General features: G+C 35.8%; 1 protein-coding gene across 1 annotated transcript in view; it reads left to right on the forward strand.

The window, feature by feature from the left end:
* LOC134751823 (homeobox protein OTX1 B) overlaps positions 1-18,401 on the forward strand; it is a 71,424-nt gene extending 53,023 nt beyond the window's left edge. Inside the window, exons 3-5 of the mRNA XM_063687313.1 lie at positions 9,465-9,619; positions 14,580-15,323; positions 16,536-18,401. Coding sequence (XP_063543383.1) covers positions 9,465-9,619; positions 14,580-15,323; positions 16,536-16,826 — 1,190 coding nt within the window. The 3' untranslated portion in view covers positions 16,827-18,401. The remainder of the gene's footprint in view (positions 1-9,464; positions 9,620-14,579; positions 15,324-16,535) is intronic.
* The last annotated feature ends 4,637 nt before the right edge of the window (positions 18,402-23,038 follow it).

A 23,038-nucleotide genomic window follows, 5' to 3' on the forward strand; every position in this document is an offset into this window, starting at 1 on the left:
CAAAGGTTAACTTGATTTTAATGAAAATAATAATCATTTTTTTAAACTAGATTTGACATAGTATTATGTAGAGTTAGAAACCGTCTAATAACCTAACTCTGATTTGAACTCACTCGAGTTTGAAATGATATGTGTGAAATGTTTATAATGTGGGGAATGCCACTAGATCACATAATTGAAAGTCATAAATATTGAGGTTTGGATTCTCGCTCTGGGTCCTTCCTGATGCAAAGATTGTCCATTGCGGTTCAACGTGGCAACGCGGCGAGCGTGATGGGCACCTTTGCATCGGGAGGGGGGGGGGTCGCGGAACGATTTATACGGGCGATTATTTAAGATGTGACTGAATGTGTGTATGTGAAATGTGTGGATTTATTTTAATTGTGACATTTATTATTATTACTTGTATCTCCGTTACAAACTCTCGGGTTTTCAGGCCCGGTCATTTATAAGGCGTGCGTGGGGATATAGATCCAACACGTAGAGGCCGTTTGGAGAGTTTTGATGTCATGTAGAACGCCTGCTGGATCCCATTCACGGGTACATAAATAGATACCCGTAAACCGGTTTCAGCAGGCATTGGGAGCTATTATAGAAAAGTGGAAAGAGTCCTGGTCTATGGCTTAAATTTAGGTGGAATATAATACTGGGCTATTGCTAAGAGTTCCGGACACCTGCCATAACATTGTGCTATACAGTGCTATCGAGGCAGGCGGTGACTCGCCACTCGCAAGATGGGCACCTGATGCGCCATCGTGAAGACGGCCAGGCGCAACACCGGCGTGAGCGGCTCAGGGGTGTCAGGGGTGTCGGGCTGCGCTTTCTCCGAAGTTACTCGCGGCGTTATGCCCTTTAACACTTCCACCCCTGGAGCATATAGCTCTTACGACTCCCCTCTGGACGGCCAATGAAGGCAAGCCAGAGCTGAGAGTCCTGCGGGTCCCCTTAGGGTCCACTCCGACCGACGAAGACACGCCAGAGACGGAGACCCTGACCGACTCTCTGGAGCACTCGGGTCCGTGAGGTCGTCACTCCCCAACAGCTCGCCACAAGCTGCCCTGCGGGCTTTATTATTACTATTATTAGTATTAGTTTCTATGGTAGTATAGTTTAGAGTAAGAGTAATTTATTGTTGTGATGTATAAAAGTCATAATGTAATGATTGTCAGATTATCATTAGTCATAATTCTGAAACCGTTAACATTTCAGGATTTTCGTAAAATTATTCTGTAGATAGGTTAGGTTAGGTTTGTTTTATGGCAATCTTGAAAAGTTACGCGTTTCTGAGAAAACCTAAATTATTTACTAACATTCAGACAAACAATATATTATGACTTAAAAGTTAAAACTTTATGAGAAACATAGACCCGTAACCGTTTTCTCTATGATATATTATATTTTAATAACGTTGGCATTGGCAAATGACCATGACCATAACCTAACAAAAAATGCTTCACACTAGTAGTTTAAAAAAAACTAATCATAATTAATGACTTCCAATTGACTACATCACACAATAACCAGTTTTCGCTGAATATCATGTTTACTAAAATATGTATATTTGTGCGTATTCGGATTCCTCATTTTATTGTTATAATTATTATAAAACGGACCGAATTCCTCTCCAAATTTACAATTACAAATTAGTTTTAGAATTTACAACTTATTTTATGTGTTAAAAAGTTAAAATGCTATCGCAGACTGTCAGCAATGGGGCTAAAACCCCACAGATTATACTGATTCAAACTATTTTTAACCAAATACGAGTAAGTCACGTCTTTATTATATGATACCTTTAGTTTCCGTTCCATAAATAATAAATTATAGTTGGTCAAGCAAATCTTGTCAGCAGAAAAATAGACCTGTACCGCTGGCTATATTTTGACCCCTAGGTTATAAAAATATTAAAGTCAATTCTGTTTTCGCTTATGAATACTTTGTTAAGATGTAAATCTTACATTTTGTTTTGTGTCATATATATAATTTGCTTTTCTAGTAATTTGTTATTTTGTGGTAATTATTTTTTATTTTGAATTATCTTGGAGAAAAAAATATTCGAGAGAACACATGTAACTGTGTTGCATTTAGGATAGTGTTTTTAGTGTGAAAACATAGTTTGTGTCAATTACGTCCACTGCAATCTGATACTATGTCATAATATTCTAAATGACACAAAAAAAAATTAGAGTTAAAAAAAATTACTTAGGTCGAATTTAATCGTTTAAATAGATCCATTAAATGATTTTGTGTCTTATTAAGGCATAGCTTCATAAGATATTTGATGATTTTGTTGTAACAGGCTGTCACCGTTACAAAAGAATATTAAAGATATTAGAGTTTACATCTTATTAATTTGAAATGCAAGATAAATAAGATGTATGAATTTGTGTCACTTGCATCCACTGCATAAACAAATATTACAAAAATATTATTTGCGTTCAAACGAAGCTAGCGGGCGGTCTGAATGGGCAACGGAGGCCGTGCAGGGTGGGGCCGCGGCGTGACCTTGCCGTACGCAACGCATGTTTACTTCGCCTGTGCGCCAAATTAACGCAACTTATTCAAAGAAGTTACGCAAACAACACAACAACAAGCAAGAAGCAAGCAATGAATGCGTCGAATTATCTTTTACCTATTTAAAACTCATAGATATTGTACAATGTCACCATTATGCAAAAGAACTGTAAGTACATGTTTGATTTGCGAGCGAGCTGGCAACATTGCGCAGGGAAATCTTAAAAATATCGCGTTAAGTGAACGCCACATACATTTGTGACAGTGATAGGGAAAAGGTACCACTAAAGTAAAATTTGGTTATTAATACCGTGACTTTCTTTCATTCTTTGATAAAAAAAATTGCTATTTATGCAACAAGTGCGGAAGTCATCTTTACGCACGTGTATCATACAATGTTTTACTATGCATTGTGCGAGTAAATAAAAAAACATGTCATGGCAAATAAGTTTAATTATTAAAAGGAGTGTTTTAAATCGACACGAGTTGCGAATTACTTATTCGCACGTGTATCGTACGTTTTACAGTACATATGGCCCTTTAAACTTTCGACATATGCACGGTAAGTGCTCTTTTCCGCACTAGTGCGAGAAAGTACCACCATATGTACTGTAAAAAAAATTGAAAACAAAAAGCACTAGTGCGGAAAAGCAGTACTTTCCGCACGATATGGCTCCGTAGGAAACGCACTTTTCGAGCACATGCATTGTAAAAAAATATATAGGACTGTATCTTCTAAACCATGCGTCGTAGCGCAAAAATAATAAAATTTTCGTTCCCCTTTATGTAACCCAAAAGTAATACATGAAAAATACAATGAAAAAAAAAGAAACAAAATCTTTATAGGGCTGTATTAGCTGTATCTCCTATATCGTGCATCGTAGCGCAAAAATAATCAAATTTTCGCTCCCCTTAAGAAACCCTTAATTAAAACTTTAAAAAAAAACCAGGAAAAAACTTTATAGAGCTATTATAGCTATATATATAGATATAATATCTCCTAAACCGTGCGTGGTGGCGCAAAAATAATAAAAATTTCGTTCCCCTTTATGAAGCCCCAAAGTAATATACTAAAACCACAATGAAAAAAAAGAAAAAAAATAACAAAAAAACTTTATAGGGCTGTATCTCCTACACCGTGCATCGTAGCGCAAAAATAATTAAAAAAATCCCTTTAAGAAACCCCTAATTAAGATTGAAAAACGCAAAAAAGAAAGAGGAAAAAAAATCATTTTAGGGCTGTATCTCCTAAACCGTGCGTCGTAGCGCAAAAATAATAAAATTTTCGTTCCCCTTTACGGAACCCCAAAGTAATATACAAAAAACACAATGAAAAAAAAAAACAAAAAAAACTTTATAGGGCTGTATCTCCTAAACCGTCGTAGCGCAAAAATAATCAAATTTTCGTTCCCCTTTGTGGAACCCCAAACTAATATACAAAAAACACAATGAAAAAAAAAACAAAAAAAAAATCTTTATAGGGCTGCATCTCCTAAATCGTGCATCGTAGCGCAAAAATAATCAATTTTTCGTTCCTCTTTAAGGATCTCTTAATTAATACCTAAAAAAAAAACAAAAAAAAAACAGGAAAAAATCTTTATAGAGCTATATCTCCTAAACCGTGCGTGGTAGCGCAAAAAGAACAAAATTTTCGTTCCCCTTTACGGAACCCCAAAATAATATACAAAAAACACAATGAAAAAAAAAACAACAAAAAAAATCTTTATAGGGCTGCATCTCCTAAACCGTGCATCGTAGCACAAAAATAATCAAATTTTCGTTCCCCTTTAAGAAACCCTTAATTAAAACTTAAAAAAAAACCAGGAAAAAAAACTTTATAGAGCTATTATAGCTATATATATAGATATAATATCTCCTAAACCGTGCGTGGTGGCGCAAAAATAATAAAATTTTCGTTCCCCTTTATGCAACCCATAATTTATATTTAAAAAAAAACGCAAAATTAAAAAAAAACATCTCATCATTATCTCTTAAACCATGCGTCGTAGTGCAAAAATAATTTAAAAAAACCCCTTTAAGAAACCCGTAATTAATACTTAAAAAAAAAAAAACAAAAAAAAACAGGAAAAAAACTTTATAGAGCTGTATCTCCTAAACCGTGCGTGGTACCGCAAAAACAATAAAATTTTCGTTCCCCTTTATGCAACCCATAATTTATATTAAAAGAAAACGCAAAATTAAAAAAAAAAATCTTTATAGGGCTGTATCTCCTAAACCATGCGTCGTAGCGCAAAAACAATAAAATTTTCGTTCCCCTTTATGCAACCCATAATTTATTTTTAAAAAAAAAACGCAAAATTAAAAAAAAAAACATTATAGGGCTGTATCTCTTAAACCATGCGTCGTAGCGCAAAAATAATTTAAAAAAACCCCTTTAAGAAACCCGTAATTAATACTTAAAAAAAAACAAAAAAAACCAGGAAAAAAACTTAATAGAGCTGTATCTCCTAAACCGTGCGTGGTAGCGCAAAAATAATAAAATTTTCGTTCCCCTTTATGCAACCCATAATTTATATTAAAAAAAAACGCAAAATTTAAAAAAAAATCATTATAGGGCTGTATCTCTTAAACCATGCGTCGTAGCGCAAAAATAATTTAAAAAACCCCTTTAAGAAACCCGTAATTAATACTTAAAAAAAAACAAAAAAAACCAGGAAAAAAAAACTTAATAGAGCTGTATCTCCTAAACCGTGCGTGGTACCGCAAAAACAATAAAATTTTCGTTCCCCTTTATGCAACCCATAATTTATATTTAAAAAAACGCAAAATTTAAAAAAAAAATCTTTATAGGGCTGTATCTCCTAAACCATGTGTCATAGCACAAAAATAATAAAATTTTCGTTCCCCTTTATGAAACCCCAAAGTAATATACAAAAAACACAATGTAAAAAAGAAAAAAAACAATAAAAAAATCTTTATAGGGCTGTATCTCCTAAACCATGCGTCGTAGCGCAAAAATAATAAAATTTTCGTTCCCCTTTATGCAACCCATAATTTATATTTAAAAAAAAACGCAAAATTTAAAAAAAAAAAAACATTATAGGGCTGTATCTCTTAAACCATGCGTCGTAGCGCAAAAATAATTTAAAAAACCCCTTTAAGAAACCCGTAATTAATACTTAAAATAAAACAAAAAAAAAACAGGAAAAAAAACTTTATAGAGCTGTATCTCCTAAACCGTGCGTGGTACCGCAAAAACAATAAAATTTTCGTTCCCCTTTATGCAACTCATAATTTATATTTAAAAAAACGCAAAATTTAAAAAAAAAATCTTTATAGGGCTGTATCTCCTAAACCATGCGTCGTAGCGCAAAAATAATAAAATTTTCGCTTCCCTTTATGAAGCCCCTAAATAATATACAAAAACACAAGAAAAAGAAAGAAAAAAATAATAACAAAAAAACTTTATAGGGCTGTATCTCCTAAACCGTGCATCGTAGCGCAAAAATAATCAATATCCGTTCCCCTTTAAGAAGCCCCTAATTATGATTTAAAAACGCAAAGAAGAAAAAGAGAAAAAAATCATTTTAGGGCTGTATCTCCTAAACCGTGCGTCGTAGCGCAAAAATAATAAAATTTTCGTTCCCTTTTATGAAACCCCAAAGTAATAACAAAAAACGCAATGACAAAAGAAAGAAAAAAAAACTTTAGGGATGTATCTCCTAAACCGTGACGGTAGCGAAAAATAATCAAATTTTCGTTCCCCTTAAGAAGCCCTTAATTAAGATTTAAAAACGTAAAAAAGAAAAAGAAAAAAATCTATATAGGGCTGTATCTCCTAAACCGTGCGTCGTAGCGCAAAAATAATCAACTTTTCGGTCCCCTTTATGTAACCATTAATTTATACAAAAAAAAAACGCAAAAAAAAAGTTTTTTTATAGGGCTTGATCTCCTAAACCATGCGTCGTAGCGCAAAAATAATTAAATTTTCGTTCCCCTTTATGAAACCCCAAAGTAATATACAAAAAACACAATGTAAAAAAGAAAAAAAACAATAAAAAAAACTTTATAGGGCTGTATCTCCTAAACCGTGCGTCGTAGCGCAAAAATAATCAAATTTTCTTTCCTCTTTATTCAACCCTTAATTTATATTTAAAAAAAAACGCTTTCACTAAACTGCTGTAACTCGGAAACTTAGAATCCACAAAGGGGACTTTACTAAATTATGACACTGATATATGATCATTGTCAAGAGGGCGCTGTTCATTCTCATGTATAGGGTGACAGTTCAGTATAGTATGAAAAAGTATTGTATTTAATGAACATCATCATCAATGTAATTAATGTTGCTTGCCACGCTTAAACATAACAAAAATCACAATAAATTGCGTCTTAAAATAAACTTAAAAAGTCTACTAAAAATCGAAACAAAAGTAATTTTTAAGTCGCTGATGTGACATTCTCAATCAAAAGGTAGGTACCACTTTGTCGTTTACCATAAAGACGAAATTTGATTATATCTTTATACAAATAACCTGTCAGAGAAAGTGGTACCTTTTGATTAGGAACGTCACAAATGTTGGTCAGTATGAGGAGTGCAGCCTACAGTTTATTTTTAATTATATTTATATACCTACTACGGTAAGATTGATAAGACAATGTAATTATGCCTCCGAATGAAATAAATACACTGTATCGCAAAACTAAGTGGCGAGACAGCTCATAATGCCTTCTCTTGGTTGGTCTTAACTTAACAAGGGTAAAGGAGATAGTATTAAGATCTCAGTCGCCAGCTGATATTGCGGCAAGTATAATAAGCACCCCACCCGCGTAGGTACCCTTCCCCGCGCACGCCCTTCTTGCTCAATTGAGTTTTATTTTGCCAGATAGTAAAAAAACCGTGGATCAAAATGACCCAAATTATGAATGATGTCTCAATGTGGTATTATAATATTATAGACGTAAACTTAATAATATGAATTTTTTTTTGTGGCAGATACAGGGTGTTAATTAGAAAAAATTTTTTTTAAAATAAAAGCGGTGGATGAATTTGACACAGATTTGTTTGAATAGCATATAACAATGTTCTTTAAAGTACAACACTTCACTTACCGACTCTAATATTTTTTTAGGCGTTTTAGGATCAATATTAGGTATTTATTAAATGCCATTATAGCCGTGGATGAAAATGACACAAAATGCGTGTGTACGTCGGAAGCCACTTTGCCTTTACAGGGAAACAAAGAATTTCGTCTCGAATATTTTTTTTACAGAATGCTGATTGAAAAAAGAAATACCTAAATTTCTACCTAAGCAAATACCTAGGATGACACAAAATATTATTTTTAGGTTTAGTATATGGTCTGGAAACTATATATAAAAAATAAGCAACATTAATATTCTTATAACCTCAGAAGTTATTGGTACAGGTCTAAAAAGCGCGAAATTCTATCTATGGGACGATATCCCTTCGCGCCTTTTTTTAATTTGCCGCATTTTTCTACTGACAAAATTTGCTTGACCGACTATAGACTAATAAAAAAAAAAGTAAGCCTAGAACTTGACCATACGAAAGCTTAAACTGAAACCATTGTAACGGCAATAAAGTGTGCTTAGCTTTACCTGTTTACCCCCATTTATTTTTAAAATTTAACGTGTACATGTTTCCTCAATGAATATAATGCTGGCCACTGCAGTTTATCTTTTCTTTATGACACAACTTTTTCTTCGTCTCCATAAGTTATAGTCTGTGAAGTCATTTCCGTCAGTAGAAAATAGCGGCAAATTTAAAAAATGTGTTAACGTCCCATAGATAGATAATTTGAATTTCGCGCCTTTACTACTGACAAAGTTGTTTGACCGGCTATACTTACTTACTATAAGTTAAATCAAAATTAACACATTTCCGATTCGCTGTAATTGCAATCTACCTGGGTACACTATTAATAGAAGTTTATTAAACGCTACAGTACCTACCATAATGCTTTAATTTATCACAGACATTCCTTTGGTAGCACTTTCATTTTGTAAATGACAAAGTACTCGCAACGCAATCTTCGCTCGTGCCTTATGTAAAGCCCTGTTACCACTAACATGTTACAATAGCTCGCAAAACTCTAAAACCATAGGCAAAAGGTCTACTATTGCTTGACGCATTTGTCTCGTACACAACGTTTCATAGTAAATCTCCAACCTACTCTTACAAAAATGTCTTTCAATTCAACTTAGGAATTTATCTGTCATCATTCACACAACAAAACAAACTCTAAAGCGGGTCATATGTTAATACCTGTAATCCTACACAATTATAAACTATACCATCATATTTCAAACTAAAATTACATCTAAACTTAGAAAAAATCGACATCTCTACAACTAGGAACTCTGTTTCAGACGTTTAAAAAGATTAATTTTGTCTATGCGCGTTGAATGAATGGTCAAAGACAGACTGCTTGTCTCGACTTTTGTGTACCATAGAGCATAGACTAATTCTTTTTCATTTTCAGTTAAGGAATGTTATTGTTTGTCAAGATTACACGTTTACAAGTACTCAATAGTTTTGGTAGCTTGTTTGTTTAGCTTGATAAATTGCCTTTACTATAAAAAGAGAAAGCCTGAATATATCGTATGTTCAATGGTTAGCTTAGCCTTAGTACAAAAGATACGACTAAGACTTCATAATTTTACTGTAATCTCAGAACAAACAATTCCAAACATTTCTCTTGATGCAAGCATGTCATAATGCTGTTTCGCAGGTTTTGCAACCAAGCTTCTGGGACCCACAGCACAGTAGGAGAACCTGGTAGTTTCATCATAGACTGTCGTCTATCTGTCTGCCTGTCTAATCCGTCAATAGCTTAGCTCAGTTGCCCAAAATTCATATAAATTATACACTCGTATGACATCAAAGCACTTCATCTTTATCCATATACATACATAGATTTTTTAGATTTGCAAATAAATAATCAAATATATTTTCTCTTTCTCAGGCGTGAATCCTAGAAAGCAGCGGCGGGAGCGAACGACGTTCACACGCGCGCAGCTCGACGTTTTAGAGGCGTTATTTGGCAAGACGAGGTACCCCGACATCTTCATGAGGGAAGAGGTGGCGCTCAAGATCAACCTGCCAGAGTCTAGAGTCCAGGTAACTGTCTAAAAAGTTTACTTACTTAAGGTTGTAGAATAGAAACAATATAACACTTGTGTGTAATTGTAGAAGTCAAGCCCTTTTTCACAGAACAATCGAACGTTTTCATCACGATCATTTCGTTTGGTTTTGACAAAGAGGATATTATCTTTGGTTTTGACTTCGTCCCTAGGATATTGGACATATTTTTAGAAAATATTAGTTTAGAAATTAAAGTAAATTTATTCCTATTATATAGTAACTTAAATTAAATATTCACAACACTTACCCGATCCGGGGAAACGCAGTAGACGCACACATAGTATCAAGATAGATATTAACGATATTTATAAATTAATGATATTTAAAAGATTATTTGCAACAATCTTCAGAAGATAACCATTTTTTCCTGTGACAGATTACCGAACGAGATCTGCAAACATTTAAATTTTGTCAACCGGCCAGCACAAAGCGCCAAACGCGAACGAGGTTTTATAGCAAACCGTTACATACTTATCCATCTTATTTTGGTAAATATGTAGTAGCAAAATAATACATATAAGAGTATAGGCATTGATTTAAGTATAATTTTTTTATTAGTGAATTGTTCACATATGTCAAACTGAATATTAAATAAAATTATGTTATAGTTTGTCAAAGGACGGTCTCATTTCAAACATAGAGAATCATACTATCTGTGTCTTACACTAGTACTAGCACCCAAAAGAAAAGGATGAGTATACTTTTTTTTTTGTTTTTATTTACTGACAATTTGGTTTGACCAACTATAAATCCAATTTCCGAGACATGTTAAAAGCCAAGAACTCTTTATCTACCTACACTATTAAGATTATCTCTTAAATCTCATCCCAATCGATAAAGCAAGAAGCTTCAAACGGTAGCTTATTTACTCCGATAATTATAGATAATAACGTTAAAATACCGAGAGTGTGGTGATTTGTTAAATCCCCCTACTTTAAGTAGGCTAGTTCCAAAACAGCCTTTATGGCTTTCACTTAAGGTCTCCGTCTGTGTTCTTTCGATATTCTCAATTCAGTTAAGATAGCCTGTAGATAAAAAGTATAATCCGGTATAATGGGAAACCACCCATAAGTGAGGTAACCGGATTGGGTCTTACATGCTGAGATAGTCACGGCCCTCGAGTGTATCGAACAGTTTTAATATCTGTAGTCTGTACTCGCAGGGTGCTCAAAAATATCTCAACATATACTTTAACCTTTTGAACACTTTATGAAACGTCACTGTCACGCCAAGGTAACGGGCGCAAGCGAGCGAATGTAAACTTTACTTGAAAGTGTCAAGGTTACTTTGACAGCGTCTGCCATAACCCATATAGTGGTCCTTGACGCTGTGGGCACGACTAGTAACGACCACTAGTGGCTCTTGGCGTTCAAAAGGTTGACGTATTGACAATAGAGTCCTGTTAAGATATTTATGAGCCCCATGTTCTCTCCGACATGTCTGATCTTCTGGAAATTTAATTTTTGAGCCTCCCGCTATGTCCATACATAGCCTGTTAGAATGTATTAGTATACTTAAACATTGTGTTAACCTATATTACGCATTTACCAAGTTCACGAGACACAAACTTTAACCTTTTCGACGCCGTGTCAAACACAAATGCTGTTATCCAGACGCCGCCGAAGTGTCAAAACTGAAATTGAACTTTATGCATATGCACGTAGGTCTATGTTGCTCTTGGGTCTATGACCGATTCATCGGTCTTTTCTTTGGCGTTGAACCCACGGTGCGTATATATCGGGCATTGACGTTCAAAAGGTTAAAACCTTTTGATTTCTATCTTTAAGTAGTTCTTACAGTGCGACATAAAATAGTGTAACATAAATTGAGGGCACCACTTTCTACTTACCTAACTGTCACATTTTTCTCGTTAAATACTTAAACATGGCAACAGTTTAGTATGGAATTTTTTTAGTTCCATTTTACTAGTTCCATAGTACTATTTATGTTGCACTCTTGCAACAAATCATCGATCGATAAAATAGCGCAAGTCGCTTGCTTTTATCAGTGACGTCTGTGAAGCCCATTAATTTACTTCGTTCAGTCGACCTGTAAAACCATAGACTACAGCAAAGCGCGCAGCTTTTCATTTCAGCCAACATAACAAACAATACAAAATGGCCGCCGACAGCGACTCGTTAGCGAGATAAGATGACGATAGAAGATCTTATCGAGAACATAATTGGACAAACATGAGTTTAATTATTTTAATAACGATCTTGTTGGTCATAGTGCAGTCTTTTGTAATTATTGTTGTTGGATTAAAAATAATGGGGTCCCGCTGTAGTAACTCGGAAAATTTATTGAACTTAGTTTTGCTATCTATATCAGAGAAAGTAAGGAAGTTTGAACTTATCTACATACAGGATATAAACACACAGCATAAACATAAAGTCAGCACAAATTATAATCAACAAAAACCGTTTTAATGAAAAATTAATATATGTACTTTGATCAGGTAATTATTTAGCGCTCAGATACCTACTTATAAATATTCGTAGGCTTTTTACAAGTTAATTATAGGTCAACATTAAAGCCAAGAGTTTTAGAAGCATAATGATGTACCGTTTGTCTTGGGGACGAATTCTGATTGTAATAACAGGTTATCAATTTGATCTAGATTTGTTATGGATACGATCTATCAATGTCAAAAGTGACGTTTCTGGTTGATGAAATGTCGCTTTTGACAATGACAAATCATATCCATAATATCTAGATACATTCATAAACTGCTATAACAATCAAAATTTGCCTAGTGTACTAATGCGAACTTTCTGAAAACTAGGATATAAAGAGTTTTTACTAAGTATAACAAAGTGAAAATAATCACCAATTGTGGGTACCCAAACCACCCCAAAACACAAATTTTATGGCGTTATGACTGCCATTTATAGGTATTGAATCACCTGTGCCGCCGTTACGACTGGCTCGTGGAACGTCTACAGCTAGTTATTTAACCTAACCTCCCTTAAAACCTGAATCACGCCAAAGTCATTCCTTCCGTGCTCCACGACGGCCCGTACGGATTAGTGCCCCAAACTTGTACCCATTGTGCACATTTGTACCCCATTGTAGCCATTGTGCCAGCTGAATGACTAATGAAGTAATTTTTACGAAAAGAGCAAATGATTGAAAGTTTTATTTGAATTGGGGCGGAAGGATTAGCATTTCACTAATATGGGCGATTTGAATCATTGTTATAATACCCAGTTATATACCTACATAAACTATGCCTTAAATTATTTACTATGCATGATTAAATAAAAAATATTCCCTACAAAACTCTACCCTCCCTCACACTTTGGGTTGTTTTTTAGGAGGACCTAACAAGAATACTTCTCAAAACTAGGGCACACTTATTTACCGAAAGTCACTTATGATTCTCAGTAAGGCTATGCCATAGCCCCACCAAATTATTAGGTACTGAATTGATGTTGAAGTTAGTTCAGCACATCAGGATTTAGGATTATAACTGTTGTAAGTTTGATTACGAACAATGTAAATAGACAATATAAGACGCTATTTAGCGAAAAGGAAAATTCTCCTCTCCTCTAAAATTTGCCATTTTAAGACTTCGTTTTGACAGAAAGTTCGAATTCTATTGACAGTTTTTTGTGGATTGGATCCTAAATGGCGTCCTAATATCAGATGCACTTTTTGGCTCGGGCTGGTGAAATTAAAAGTTCAAAAGATATGAGCTCAACTATACATCCCGTTTGCTACTTTGGACACGTGGCCACACGAGAGCCAGACAACCTTGAAAATCGCATAATGGTTGGCATGGTGGATGGAGGACGGGGTAGTGGACACCCACTAACCCGCTGGGTAGACACTGTCAAGAAGGCCTGCCAGGGATCTACACAGGCGCCTATTATCAGGAAGGCGGAAAATCGTGCAGAATGAAGAGCCTTGGTGCACAAAATAACGACCTCATGTGGTCGCAACTCTCAGCCATGAGGAACCGAGGAAGATATATCCCGTTTGATTCCTTACGTCGCTCCTGCTTCTTTAACTACATTAGTTAAACCAATTAGCGTGACCAAAGGACCCTCGGTAGCAAGTTTTATCAACTACTTCGCCCCGCTGTTTACGCTAAATCGAAAATCTATTAGAAAACTTATTAGCCCTGTACTTTGTTTTTAAAGAAAGAAAAAAGCTTAGAAATTAGGTATATCCCGTTTGAATTTCTTCGCTTTTGCTTCTTCAACTGCATTAGTTAAAGAGTAAACCAATTAGCGTGACCCGAGTGCCCTCGGTAGTGCGTATCAATTACGAGTACTCGCCCCTGTTTGCGCAGCGATTTGCGACTGATTCATGAGGCGAGAAGTGCGTGAGTTAGGGCGGTAGTTTGTTTAATTTGCACATTTGTGGCGTTCTCAAGCAAAAGGTACCACATTGTCGCTTACCATAAGGACGAAATTTACTTGTATTTTTATACAAATAACCTGTCAGAGCGTCCTTATGACAAGCGACAATGTACCTTTTGCTTGAAAACGACACATTTGTACAGTCGACGAAGTTGCCGTTTGTTAAAGATTGTGCAAATGCGGTCATATGCATTTTGTCCGCGACTAAAGTACAGTCATACTAAATGCTGCATATAAAATTTTAAAACACGCAGAAAACCATTACATTTTAATGACTTTTTTAGGCTAACTGGAAGAGATCCCTCTTAGGGATAAGTTGGCCTTTGTACTACTTTTATCTGATCTAACCTTGATTCCTTTCTTTTTCGTACAATAAAGTGTTACTTACTTACTTAAAAACATTTTATCTTGATTACCGAAATTTACAATGATATTGTAATTAATTTCTGCCTTTAAGATGTGTAAAAGAAAAGATAAATAAGAATTTCAATCTATGTAACAGTGTAACGTAACAAACTTTAACTTTGCTTATTTAAGCACTTAATACACAAATAACATTTTGCCAACAGGTTTGGTTCAAGAACCGAAGAGCAAAATGCCGGCAGCAGCTGCAGCAGCAGACCAACACGCAGATCTCCAGCAAGTCGTCCAGCTCCAAAACCTCCATCTCCTCCAGCCTCAAATCCTCCAACACCTCTTCCTCAAAAATCACCACCTCCAAGTCCTTAACGAGCTCAAGCAACAGTCTCACTACAAACACATCCAGTATAGCTACATCATCGCCAAACCTCCCTATAACCCCTACTACTTCTGTGAGTCCTCCTATAAATGTCATCTGCAAGAAAGAGTCCGCGCCAAACTACGACTCTTCCACCAAAAACAACACACTATCGTCCATAAGCCACCATTACTCCAATGACGCTTTACGATTAAGTGGAAAGGATGACTCAAACGTCCATGGATACGGAGTCACTCCGAAACAGGAATTATACTCCAGCCCGAAAAGACTGGATTACTCAGGCAAGGTGGACTATTCTGAAAAGTCTTTCGGTAGCAGCTTGGTAAAAGACCAGTACAGCTCGAGATTAACCGGTAACCTAACGCCTTTAGGGTCGAATTCCTCTATAATGACCACCCCCTCCCCTCCCATCACCCCCCAGAGCCTGAACGGGCCAGGGAACGTGTACCACCCGGACAGCTACAACAGCTTCCATTGGCCGGGCAGTTCGGATTATATAAGAAGTTATTCGTCGTCGCATCATCATCAGGGGTATGGGCAGGGCGCCTATAATTCCCCGTATTATCCCAGTCAGGTAAGGATTCAATGTTATTATAAATTATATTTATAACCATGAGAACATCCATTTTTGCCCAAGAGGTCAAATTTGTCTTTTAAAAATCGTGGACAAATTAGACATAGCTTATGAGAAGGACAGTTCTAGGATATTAACTCCTGGTTCGGGCGATCACACAGTACCACTTACTTTTGTAGATGTTTGATGGTTGGCGTCATTTTGTTATTTACTTATTTATGTTATGATCTAGTTAGTGAACTTGTAGAATTCCTACAAAAGGTAAATTTTGATTTAGGTTAAAATGTGAATCGAAATTTTTGCCTTTATTTAAATTTTTAGTAGAAATTTTGTCAAATAAAACTCTTGTGTCGTAATTTGTATTCACACTGATAAAATTAACTTTCTTATCTTCGATCAATAATCTTGTTAACAAAAGTAATAAATAAAAGTTTGCTTTAATGTCTGCTACTGGTTTTTGCTAATTCAAAGTTTAAAATGCAACACTCGTAAAATAACAGGTTCTTAAATTTATTTTTAATAGACTTTGCATACGAAATGATTTATCTCTTTGGTAGATTTATTCTGAGAGCTGAAAATCAATAAAACAGTAGTAAATTATTAAAACTATCTAAATTCAAATTAAATAATCTTATAGCTTTAAACGAGCAATTCTTGTATATATCTATCTATCTATCTACATATGTTTATATATTTCGGGGATCTCGGAAACGGCTTTAACGATTTCGATACAATTTGCTATATGGGGATTTTCGGGGGCGAAAAATCGATCTAGCTTGGTCTTATCTCTGGGAAAACACGCATTTTTGAGTTTTTATATTTTTTCCGAGCAAAGCCCCTAATAATAATAAAGCTTGGTCTCCCAGATATTTACTATTATGTACCATAACCTGGAAAGTGAATAATTAGAATTAGAATTTTGAGTTAAGTGTTTTCCCTAAAACATTTTTACAATTAAAATTAAAACCAGTAACTTAAAATCATATCTAACACAACGTATCATGGAAAAACATATGCACAATCATATTGCTAGTCATGTTTGAGTGAGTATGTCATATATTATTCGCGCTTCGTTATACATATAAGTTATTATTGCAGGCGACTACTCGTATACCGCAAAAGTACCTCACAAAAGTATCGTATATCTCACTTTTTTTGTTGTCGTTGTTGTCGTCAAAGAGTAAAAATTCTAAAGTCCACTTCAATTCACAGATGGAATACTTCAACGGTTCCTCCGTCAACCAGTCGCACGGCAGCCACCACGGCCACAACCTGACCACCAACGGCAACCAGCTCTACAACCAGGTGTCCTTCGGCAACCCCTCGCCCCCAGCCGCCTGGCCGTCCCACCACAACATACTCTCCTCTGGCCCGGAATCACCAGAGAACCAGTCACAGAACTCCCCACACCTGAGCATGCTTCAAGCTTCGCAAATCACCAATTTTTCGAACACTGGTAATAGTTACTTCGCGCCGGAAAAATACGGTATCAACATGGTTTAGTGTATCTAGTCTTTCTTAGGTTATTTTGTAAATAGTGTGTTAGCCGCCGGAAAAACGAGCGCCGGAGAAATTCCCGTTCTTTCTTGTTTTCGACGCGTATTTTCATTAAACTTTAAAATGATATTCAATATTCGTGAGCGTGTTCTAAATTATTTCCTTTTACAGGATATTGAGTAGCTTTTAAAGAGTTTTGAATATACGTTTATAGGACATATCATTGTTAACAAGAATAACGTTTTTGGTAACTCGGAGCGGCGGCGCGCGGTTTTCCCGGCGGCGCTGAAATTGAGACGAAGTTTCTTTTGTAAATTAAAGTTTCGAGCGAGAGAGGGATTACGTTTTGCGCTTACTTATATATTCTCACATTAATCAACTTAAAACGACAACTTTAGCGTTACTTTTTCTTAAATTACCGAGATACTTAATTCATATTACGGACACTGTTAATTTTCTTAAAAGTACCGCTAATTTTGAAACTAAAAAAAAAACACCTTTCTGGACAGCGATTTTCTCAATTCCCGCTTGAATAATAATTTACTAATAAATTTAAAAGTGCTTAACTAAAAATTACCAAATAACGAGAATCAACGAAAGAAAATTGGTTATCAAAAGGCCTAATTGATATTGTATCGAAATTTGCCATATTGTTTTTACCCACTAACTTTAGTTTAATGTATAGAGATTTCATTTTCATATACTTGCCTCCTTCCTATGTAAAAAGACCAGTCATATCACTTATTATATTTAAAGAAAATAGGCTATGTTAGTAACATAACTCGCTAAATAAATATAGTTTTAATCCTGTAAATAAGTTAAGAGTTTTATTTTTAAAGACAATTTGTAAATGTGTGTGCTCCGGATGTATATGTGACTTATATAGTTTAGATTAAATTTAAGATTTATTTTTATGACCAGTGGACAACTGTGATTGTCTAATACAAATACTCCTAATTTATTACTTTGGGCAATTAGGGATCATATGAGCTATATGTTCTTTTTATTGCAAAGTAATCTTGCTTAATTATTGAGTGGACTGTCAACATTTGATTGAAAGGTTAAAAGTTTTAACCTTTTAAATCTAAATGGAAATCGTTCGCTGCTGATTTTGTGGAAAAAGCAATACCGGTTTTTTTTTTAAGTTTTTTGTTGTATTTTCATTATTAGGCGTAATCGTAAAACACACCGTACCACTCTTTTCAGCGTTCGGTGGTCTATATTAGTTTCGTAACTGTATGACGCTAGACGGCGCGGCACAGTGTGTTTTGCCTAAAAACATCACACCAAAAATATCATGAACATTCCTTTACATGTATTATATTTATAAATCACTTTTAGTGATTCAATTCGCATTTAATATGAAATTAATCACAAAGAGATTATTAGTTGATGAAATAATTGATTTTAATTTCAAATTTGTAGGTATAATGTAATGAATTGTAATTTATAGTGTTGCTATTAAGCTTGGACATAGCTAAGTTAGGTGCATACGAGTCAGTGTATTTTTTTTAAGTTAAGTTGTATGAATTAAATAGCTATTGAAATATTGAATCCGAATATATGCATATAAAAATACAATTTAATTGTTTTATTTGTATTATCTAATGTCAAAATACGGAATGTGGAATAGACTCAACCATGGACTTTAAAGTTTTTGGGCTAATCAAAACTTAAACATAAAGCTAACAACACTAAAAATATAACTCCGTAATAGATGGATACAGTGTAAGGAAAAAACGTGCCTCGAAAATCAAGAAAATTTGATTCTCGAACAGATGGCGCCACTACCATTGGCCTACTCTCGTATAGAGGGCGTTGACGGTTTCGTTTGTTATTTAACAATTTTGACGCATATCAGTGAAACAACATGGGTCAAAATCATATAAAAATAATTATTACAAATAAAAAAATCATTTATCCATATTTATATTTTAACGTATTTTTAAAATCTTCATTTTTAGTTTTAAAGTGTGTCGATAGATGGCAGTGAATTTAGTGTGGTTACAAAAATGAAACCCTGGGACCTGGGAAACCCCTCCAGGCTCTAATGTTGTGGGTGTCCATCATCAACATATCGAAAGAAGTCCTCTGCTGGACATAGGCCCACCCCAGGGATCTCCACAACGACCGGTCTTGCGCTGCTCTCATCCATCGGCTCCCCGCGACCTTAACCAGATCGTCGTGGGTCTTTTCCCGCTGTGTTTTCCGGTTCGCGGTCGCCACTCAAAAACCTTTCTGCCCCATCGGCCATCGGTTCTGCGAGCAATGTGGCCCGCTCACTGCCACTTAAGTCTGGCAATTCTTGAGCTATGTCGACAACTTTGGTTCTCCTGCGGATCTCCTCATCTCTGACCATGGGCGACGGTAATCGCTTACCATCAGGCGATTCGTCTGCTCGTTTGCGTCGTAATTAACGTTTTAAATGCTGCTGCACAAAACTGCCGAAATTGTGACAATGGTCTGTCGTCAGCGTAATGTTTCACCAGGGGAGTGTTAACAATGCAAGGGCTCTGGCTACCCCTTCTACAATAATAACCGTGATGTTGTCACCCTTGTATTGTATGTACAGAAACTTGGCAAAGCGTTTATAGAACTCTATTCCCACCGGTTTGCCTTAGTTTGAGACGGGTACCGCCGTGAGCTGAAGACGCGGGTTCGATTCCCACCTCGGCCACCGGTGGACTTGGTCACAAAAGTGACCAAAAAAAAATATCTTTAGTGTATGATATCTATTTCAGTTTATTATTTATATATAGTAGTGTGACTACTTAAAAACACAAATCAAAATATTTCATAAAAATAATTTGATTTGTTCCCTAGTTAGTTTGAGAAAATTAAAGGCTACAGTAGAACCCGCTTATACGCGCGTTTTAAGGGGGAAAGAAAGCATATTACGAAAAATGTACGAAAACAAGTTGCAGGGACTTTTGTACAAAATATCACCATTGTGTCGGTCTGCACAATAAAAGATACATCGTACCTATGTAAAAAATATAAGCCAGTGAACATCGGTTGAAAACGCTAGTCGAAACTTAGATAATGTATGGTAAGTCACGTGACTTTTCGTATCATCTGTCATCCCGATACATTTTTAGAGTTCCGTAACGAAAGGGTAAAAACGGGACCCTATTACTAAGACTCCGCTCCTCTGTCCGTCTGTCTGTCTGTCACCAGGCTGTATCTCATGAACCGTGATAGCTAGACAGTTAAAATTTTCACAGATGATGTATTTCTGTGGGCGCTATAACAACAAATACTAAAAACAGGATAAAATAAATATTTAAGTGGCGCTCCCATACCTACAACAAACGTGATTTTTTTCGTAATTTCGATTTCGTTTCGTCCGTTTTTGCGTAATGGTACGGAACCCTTCGTGCGCGAGTCGGCTTGCACTTGGCCGTTTTTTCTTTTCGTTTTGGCGTTTCTCTACGTACGATGTACGATAGTAATCTTGACCAGGCCGCCTGTTCTTACCTACTGGTTACGGAAAATACAAATTAGAACCATTTTTGTATCTGGTGTGGTTCAGTCTTAACATTGAAACAATAGTCAATGATTGAGGTGTAGTGTTTTATTGCAGGAGAGATACCCTGGCTGCCCCTCTACAATAATAGCTGGAAGTGTATTTGTAACAACACTTTTACACCCCACGCTAGCGTCTCCCGACCGTCGGCGTCGAGTCAACTCTATGGCTGCTGCTCGACGCAACGTTACCGCAACTGCGCAGCGACGCACTCTTCCATAGCGCTGACTAGACGACGACGCTCAAGACGCTAGTGTGGGGTGGCCCTTATTATAAAATAAAAGAAATGGTATATATAACTATACCTACTTAGTTGATAACACTTCAAATAGGTAGATGAGAAGTTATTTTAGTTGACTATAGCGTGGTTATGTTAATAACTGAGATTAACAATTGGCTAAGTGAGACTAGGCATGGGAGATTGTGTCACAAGGGAGCAAAATTACATATTTACGGCGAGAGCGTACATTTAATCCTGAATGAAGCGTAGGATTCTAAAATAAAATCCTAGTGAGGGATTCAAGCGTTAACGCCCAAGGTGAAAATAATTTTGCTACCATGTGACACATACTGCTTTTTACATCACCTATTATGAGAAAATTATTATGTTTCAAAATATTTAACCCTTCTTCGCATGATTTTTAGGTTTCGGTACCCAAAGGGTAAAAACGGGACCCTATTACTAAGACTCCACTGTCCGTCTGTCTGTCTGTCACCAGGCTGTATCTCACGAACCGTGATAGCTAGACAGTTGAAATTTTCACAGAATATGTATTTCTGTTGCCGCTATAACAACAAATACTAAAAAGTACGGAACCCTCGGTGCGCGAGTCCGACTCGCACTTGGCCGGTTTTTTCTTTTTGCCCGAAATGAATAGGTATATGTGTCACGTAATTGTTTGCTGATTCTGGGAAAATTGTAAAAAAATATAACATCGACTTTTACTGCGAAATCAGTGTTAGAAGTTGCATAGGCTAAATCATATTTATGTAAATATATAATTTTCAGTAAGAGATATATGAAAAATCTTACTACCATCAGAAAGGTACCTACACTATTTGTGATATCCTACCTATGATAAAGTGTTTAAATATAAAACAATTACAAACCCCAAAAAACACGCCCAAACTCACATACTAAAAGCCGGGTCTCTATTGTTTTTGACATAATTATTGAAAGTCATAATGTAATGACTGTCATATTATCATTAGTCATAATTTGGTTTTTTCTCAGAAATGCGTAACTTTTCAGGATTGCCATAAAACAAACCTAACCTAACCTAACCTATCTACCTATAGAATAACCCGAGGAAAATCCTGAAAAGTTAACGGTTTCAGAATTATGACTAATGAACCAATCATCACATTATGACTTTCAATAATTATGTCAAACAAAGGGACCCCACTAAAAATCATCAACTTCTGGTTTTTTCCAAATTTCGTCTTAAAACAAATGTAATTTTTATAAATTAAAATACTGCGTAAATTTAAGTAAAAAATCGGAAAATGGATCGTGTCGAATTCGCCACTCGTTTCGAATTTCCTCTTTTCCGCACTTGTATCGTAAATAACTATGTCCGAATAGGTAATGTTAAATGTTACAATCAGAATGACGGCCGCTAGATGGTGGTCTCGGATGCACTAGCGAGGAACAGATGTCTTCGTAGAAACCTGGGCTTCAACTGGTCATGATGTCACAATCCTCAGCTTGGGGGAACTACTTAAGAAAAAACGACAAATTGCTCATTTAATTCTAGTTCTTATAATTATGTAGTAATATTTTGTATAGAGCATTAAGCAGTGGCACTCCGTATAGATTAGCTGTGTAACCAAACACCGGGTTCAACGGCAGAAGCCCTTCGCGAATGTCGGTCGACTGTAGTACTTTAAGTTTAACTCACATTTGTAACTTAGAAAAGTAAATATTGTAAAAAACACAGTTTAGACTATATTTGTTTGAAAATGAAAGAAGTTGTTCGGGCTTTTTCGACCGTATCCTAAACCCCACAGTCTGCTAGGTAGGTACTATACCATGTAGAGTTGTGCATACACGTTCACTGAAAAAATCGCTCCCAACTAGTACAATCTCACAACTGTACTAGTTCGGTCTTTTAGTACAGTAGTAGTACCATGATTACACAGACACTATATTACGTATAAGGGGCTGTATCCAAGATGACAATCGTGCAAGCTATATCGGCAAGCAAAATGTATCGGGATGACACAGATGTGATCACTTTTGCCATTTTCAACCTAAAGGGTACTTATTGTCGGTTGTCAATAAGGCGCTATTTCGATATAGCTTCAATTCGAAATCAACCTTATCGACAAGCGACAATGTGGTACCTTTTGGTTGAAAACGTCACATTTTTCCATGCATTATATATGGTAGTTGTTCACTATATTGGAAAAGACGCTAGTGTGGGGTGGCCCTAAATAGGTTTTTCACGGTTGCTAAGAGTGATAGAGTTAGACCAAGAAAAGTCTGCAGATTTTGACAGCACACGCAGTGCCAGTGTTATGTATATAGTTTGTCAAAAGACTGTCTCATTTCAAACATAGGCAGAGAGAATCATACTATCTTACACTAGCACCCAAAAGAAAAGGATGTGTAATTTTTTAGGGTTCCGTACCCAAAGGGTAAAAACGGGACCCTATTACTAAGACTCCGATGACCGTCTGTCCGTCTGTC

This window comes from Cydia strobilella, chromosome 23, assembly GCF_947568885.1.
Source record: "Cydia strobilella chromosome 23, ilCydStro3.1, whole genome shotgun sequence".
NCBI classification, from domain to species: Eukaryota; Metazoa; Arthropoda; class Insecta; order Lepidoptera; family Tortricidae; genus Cydia; species Cydia strobilella.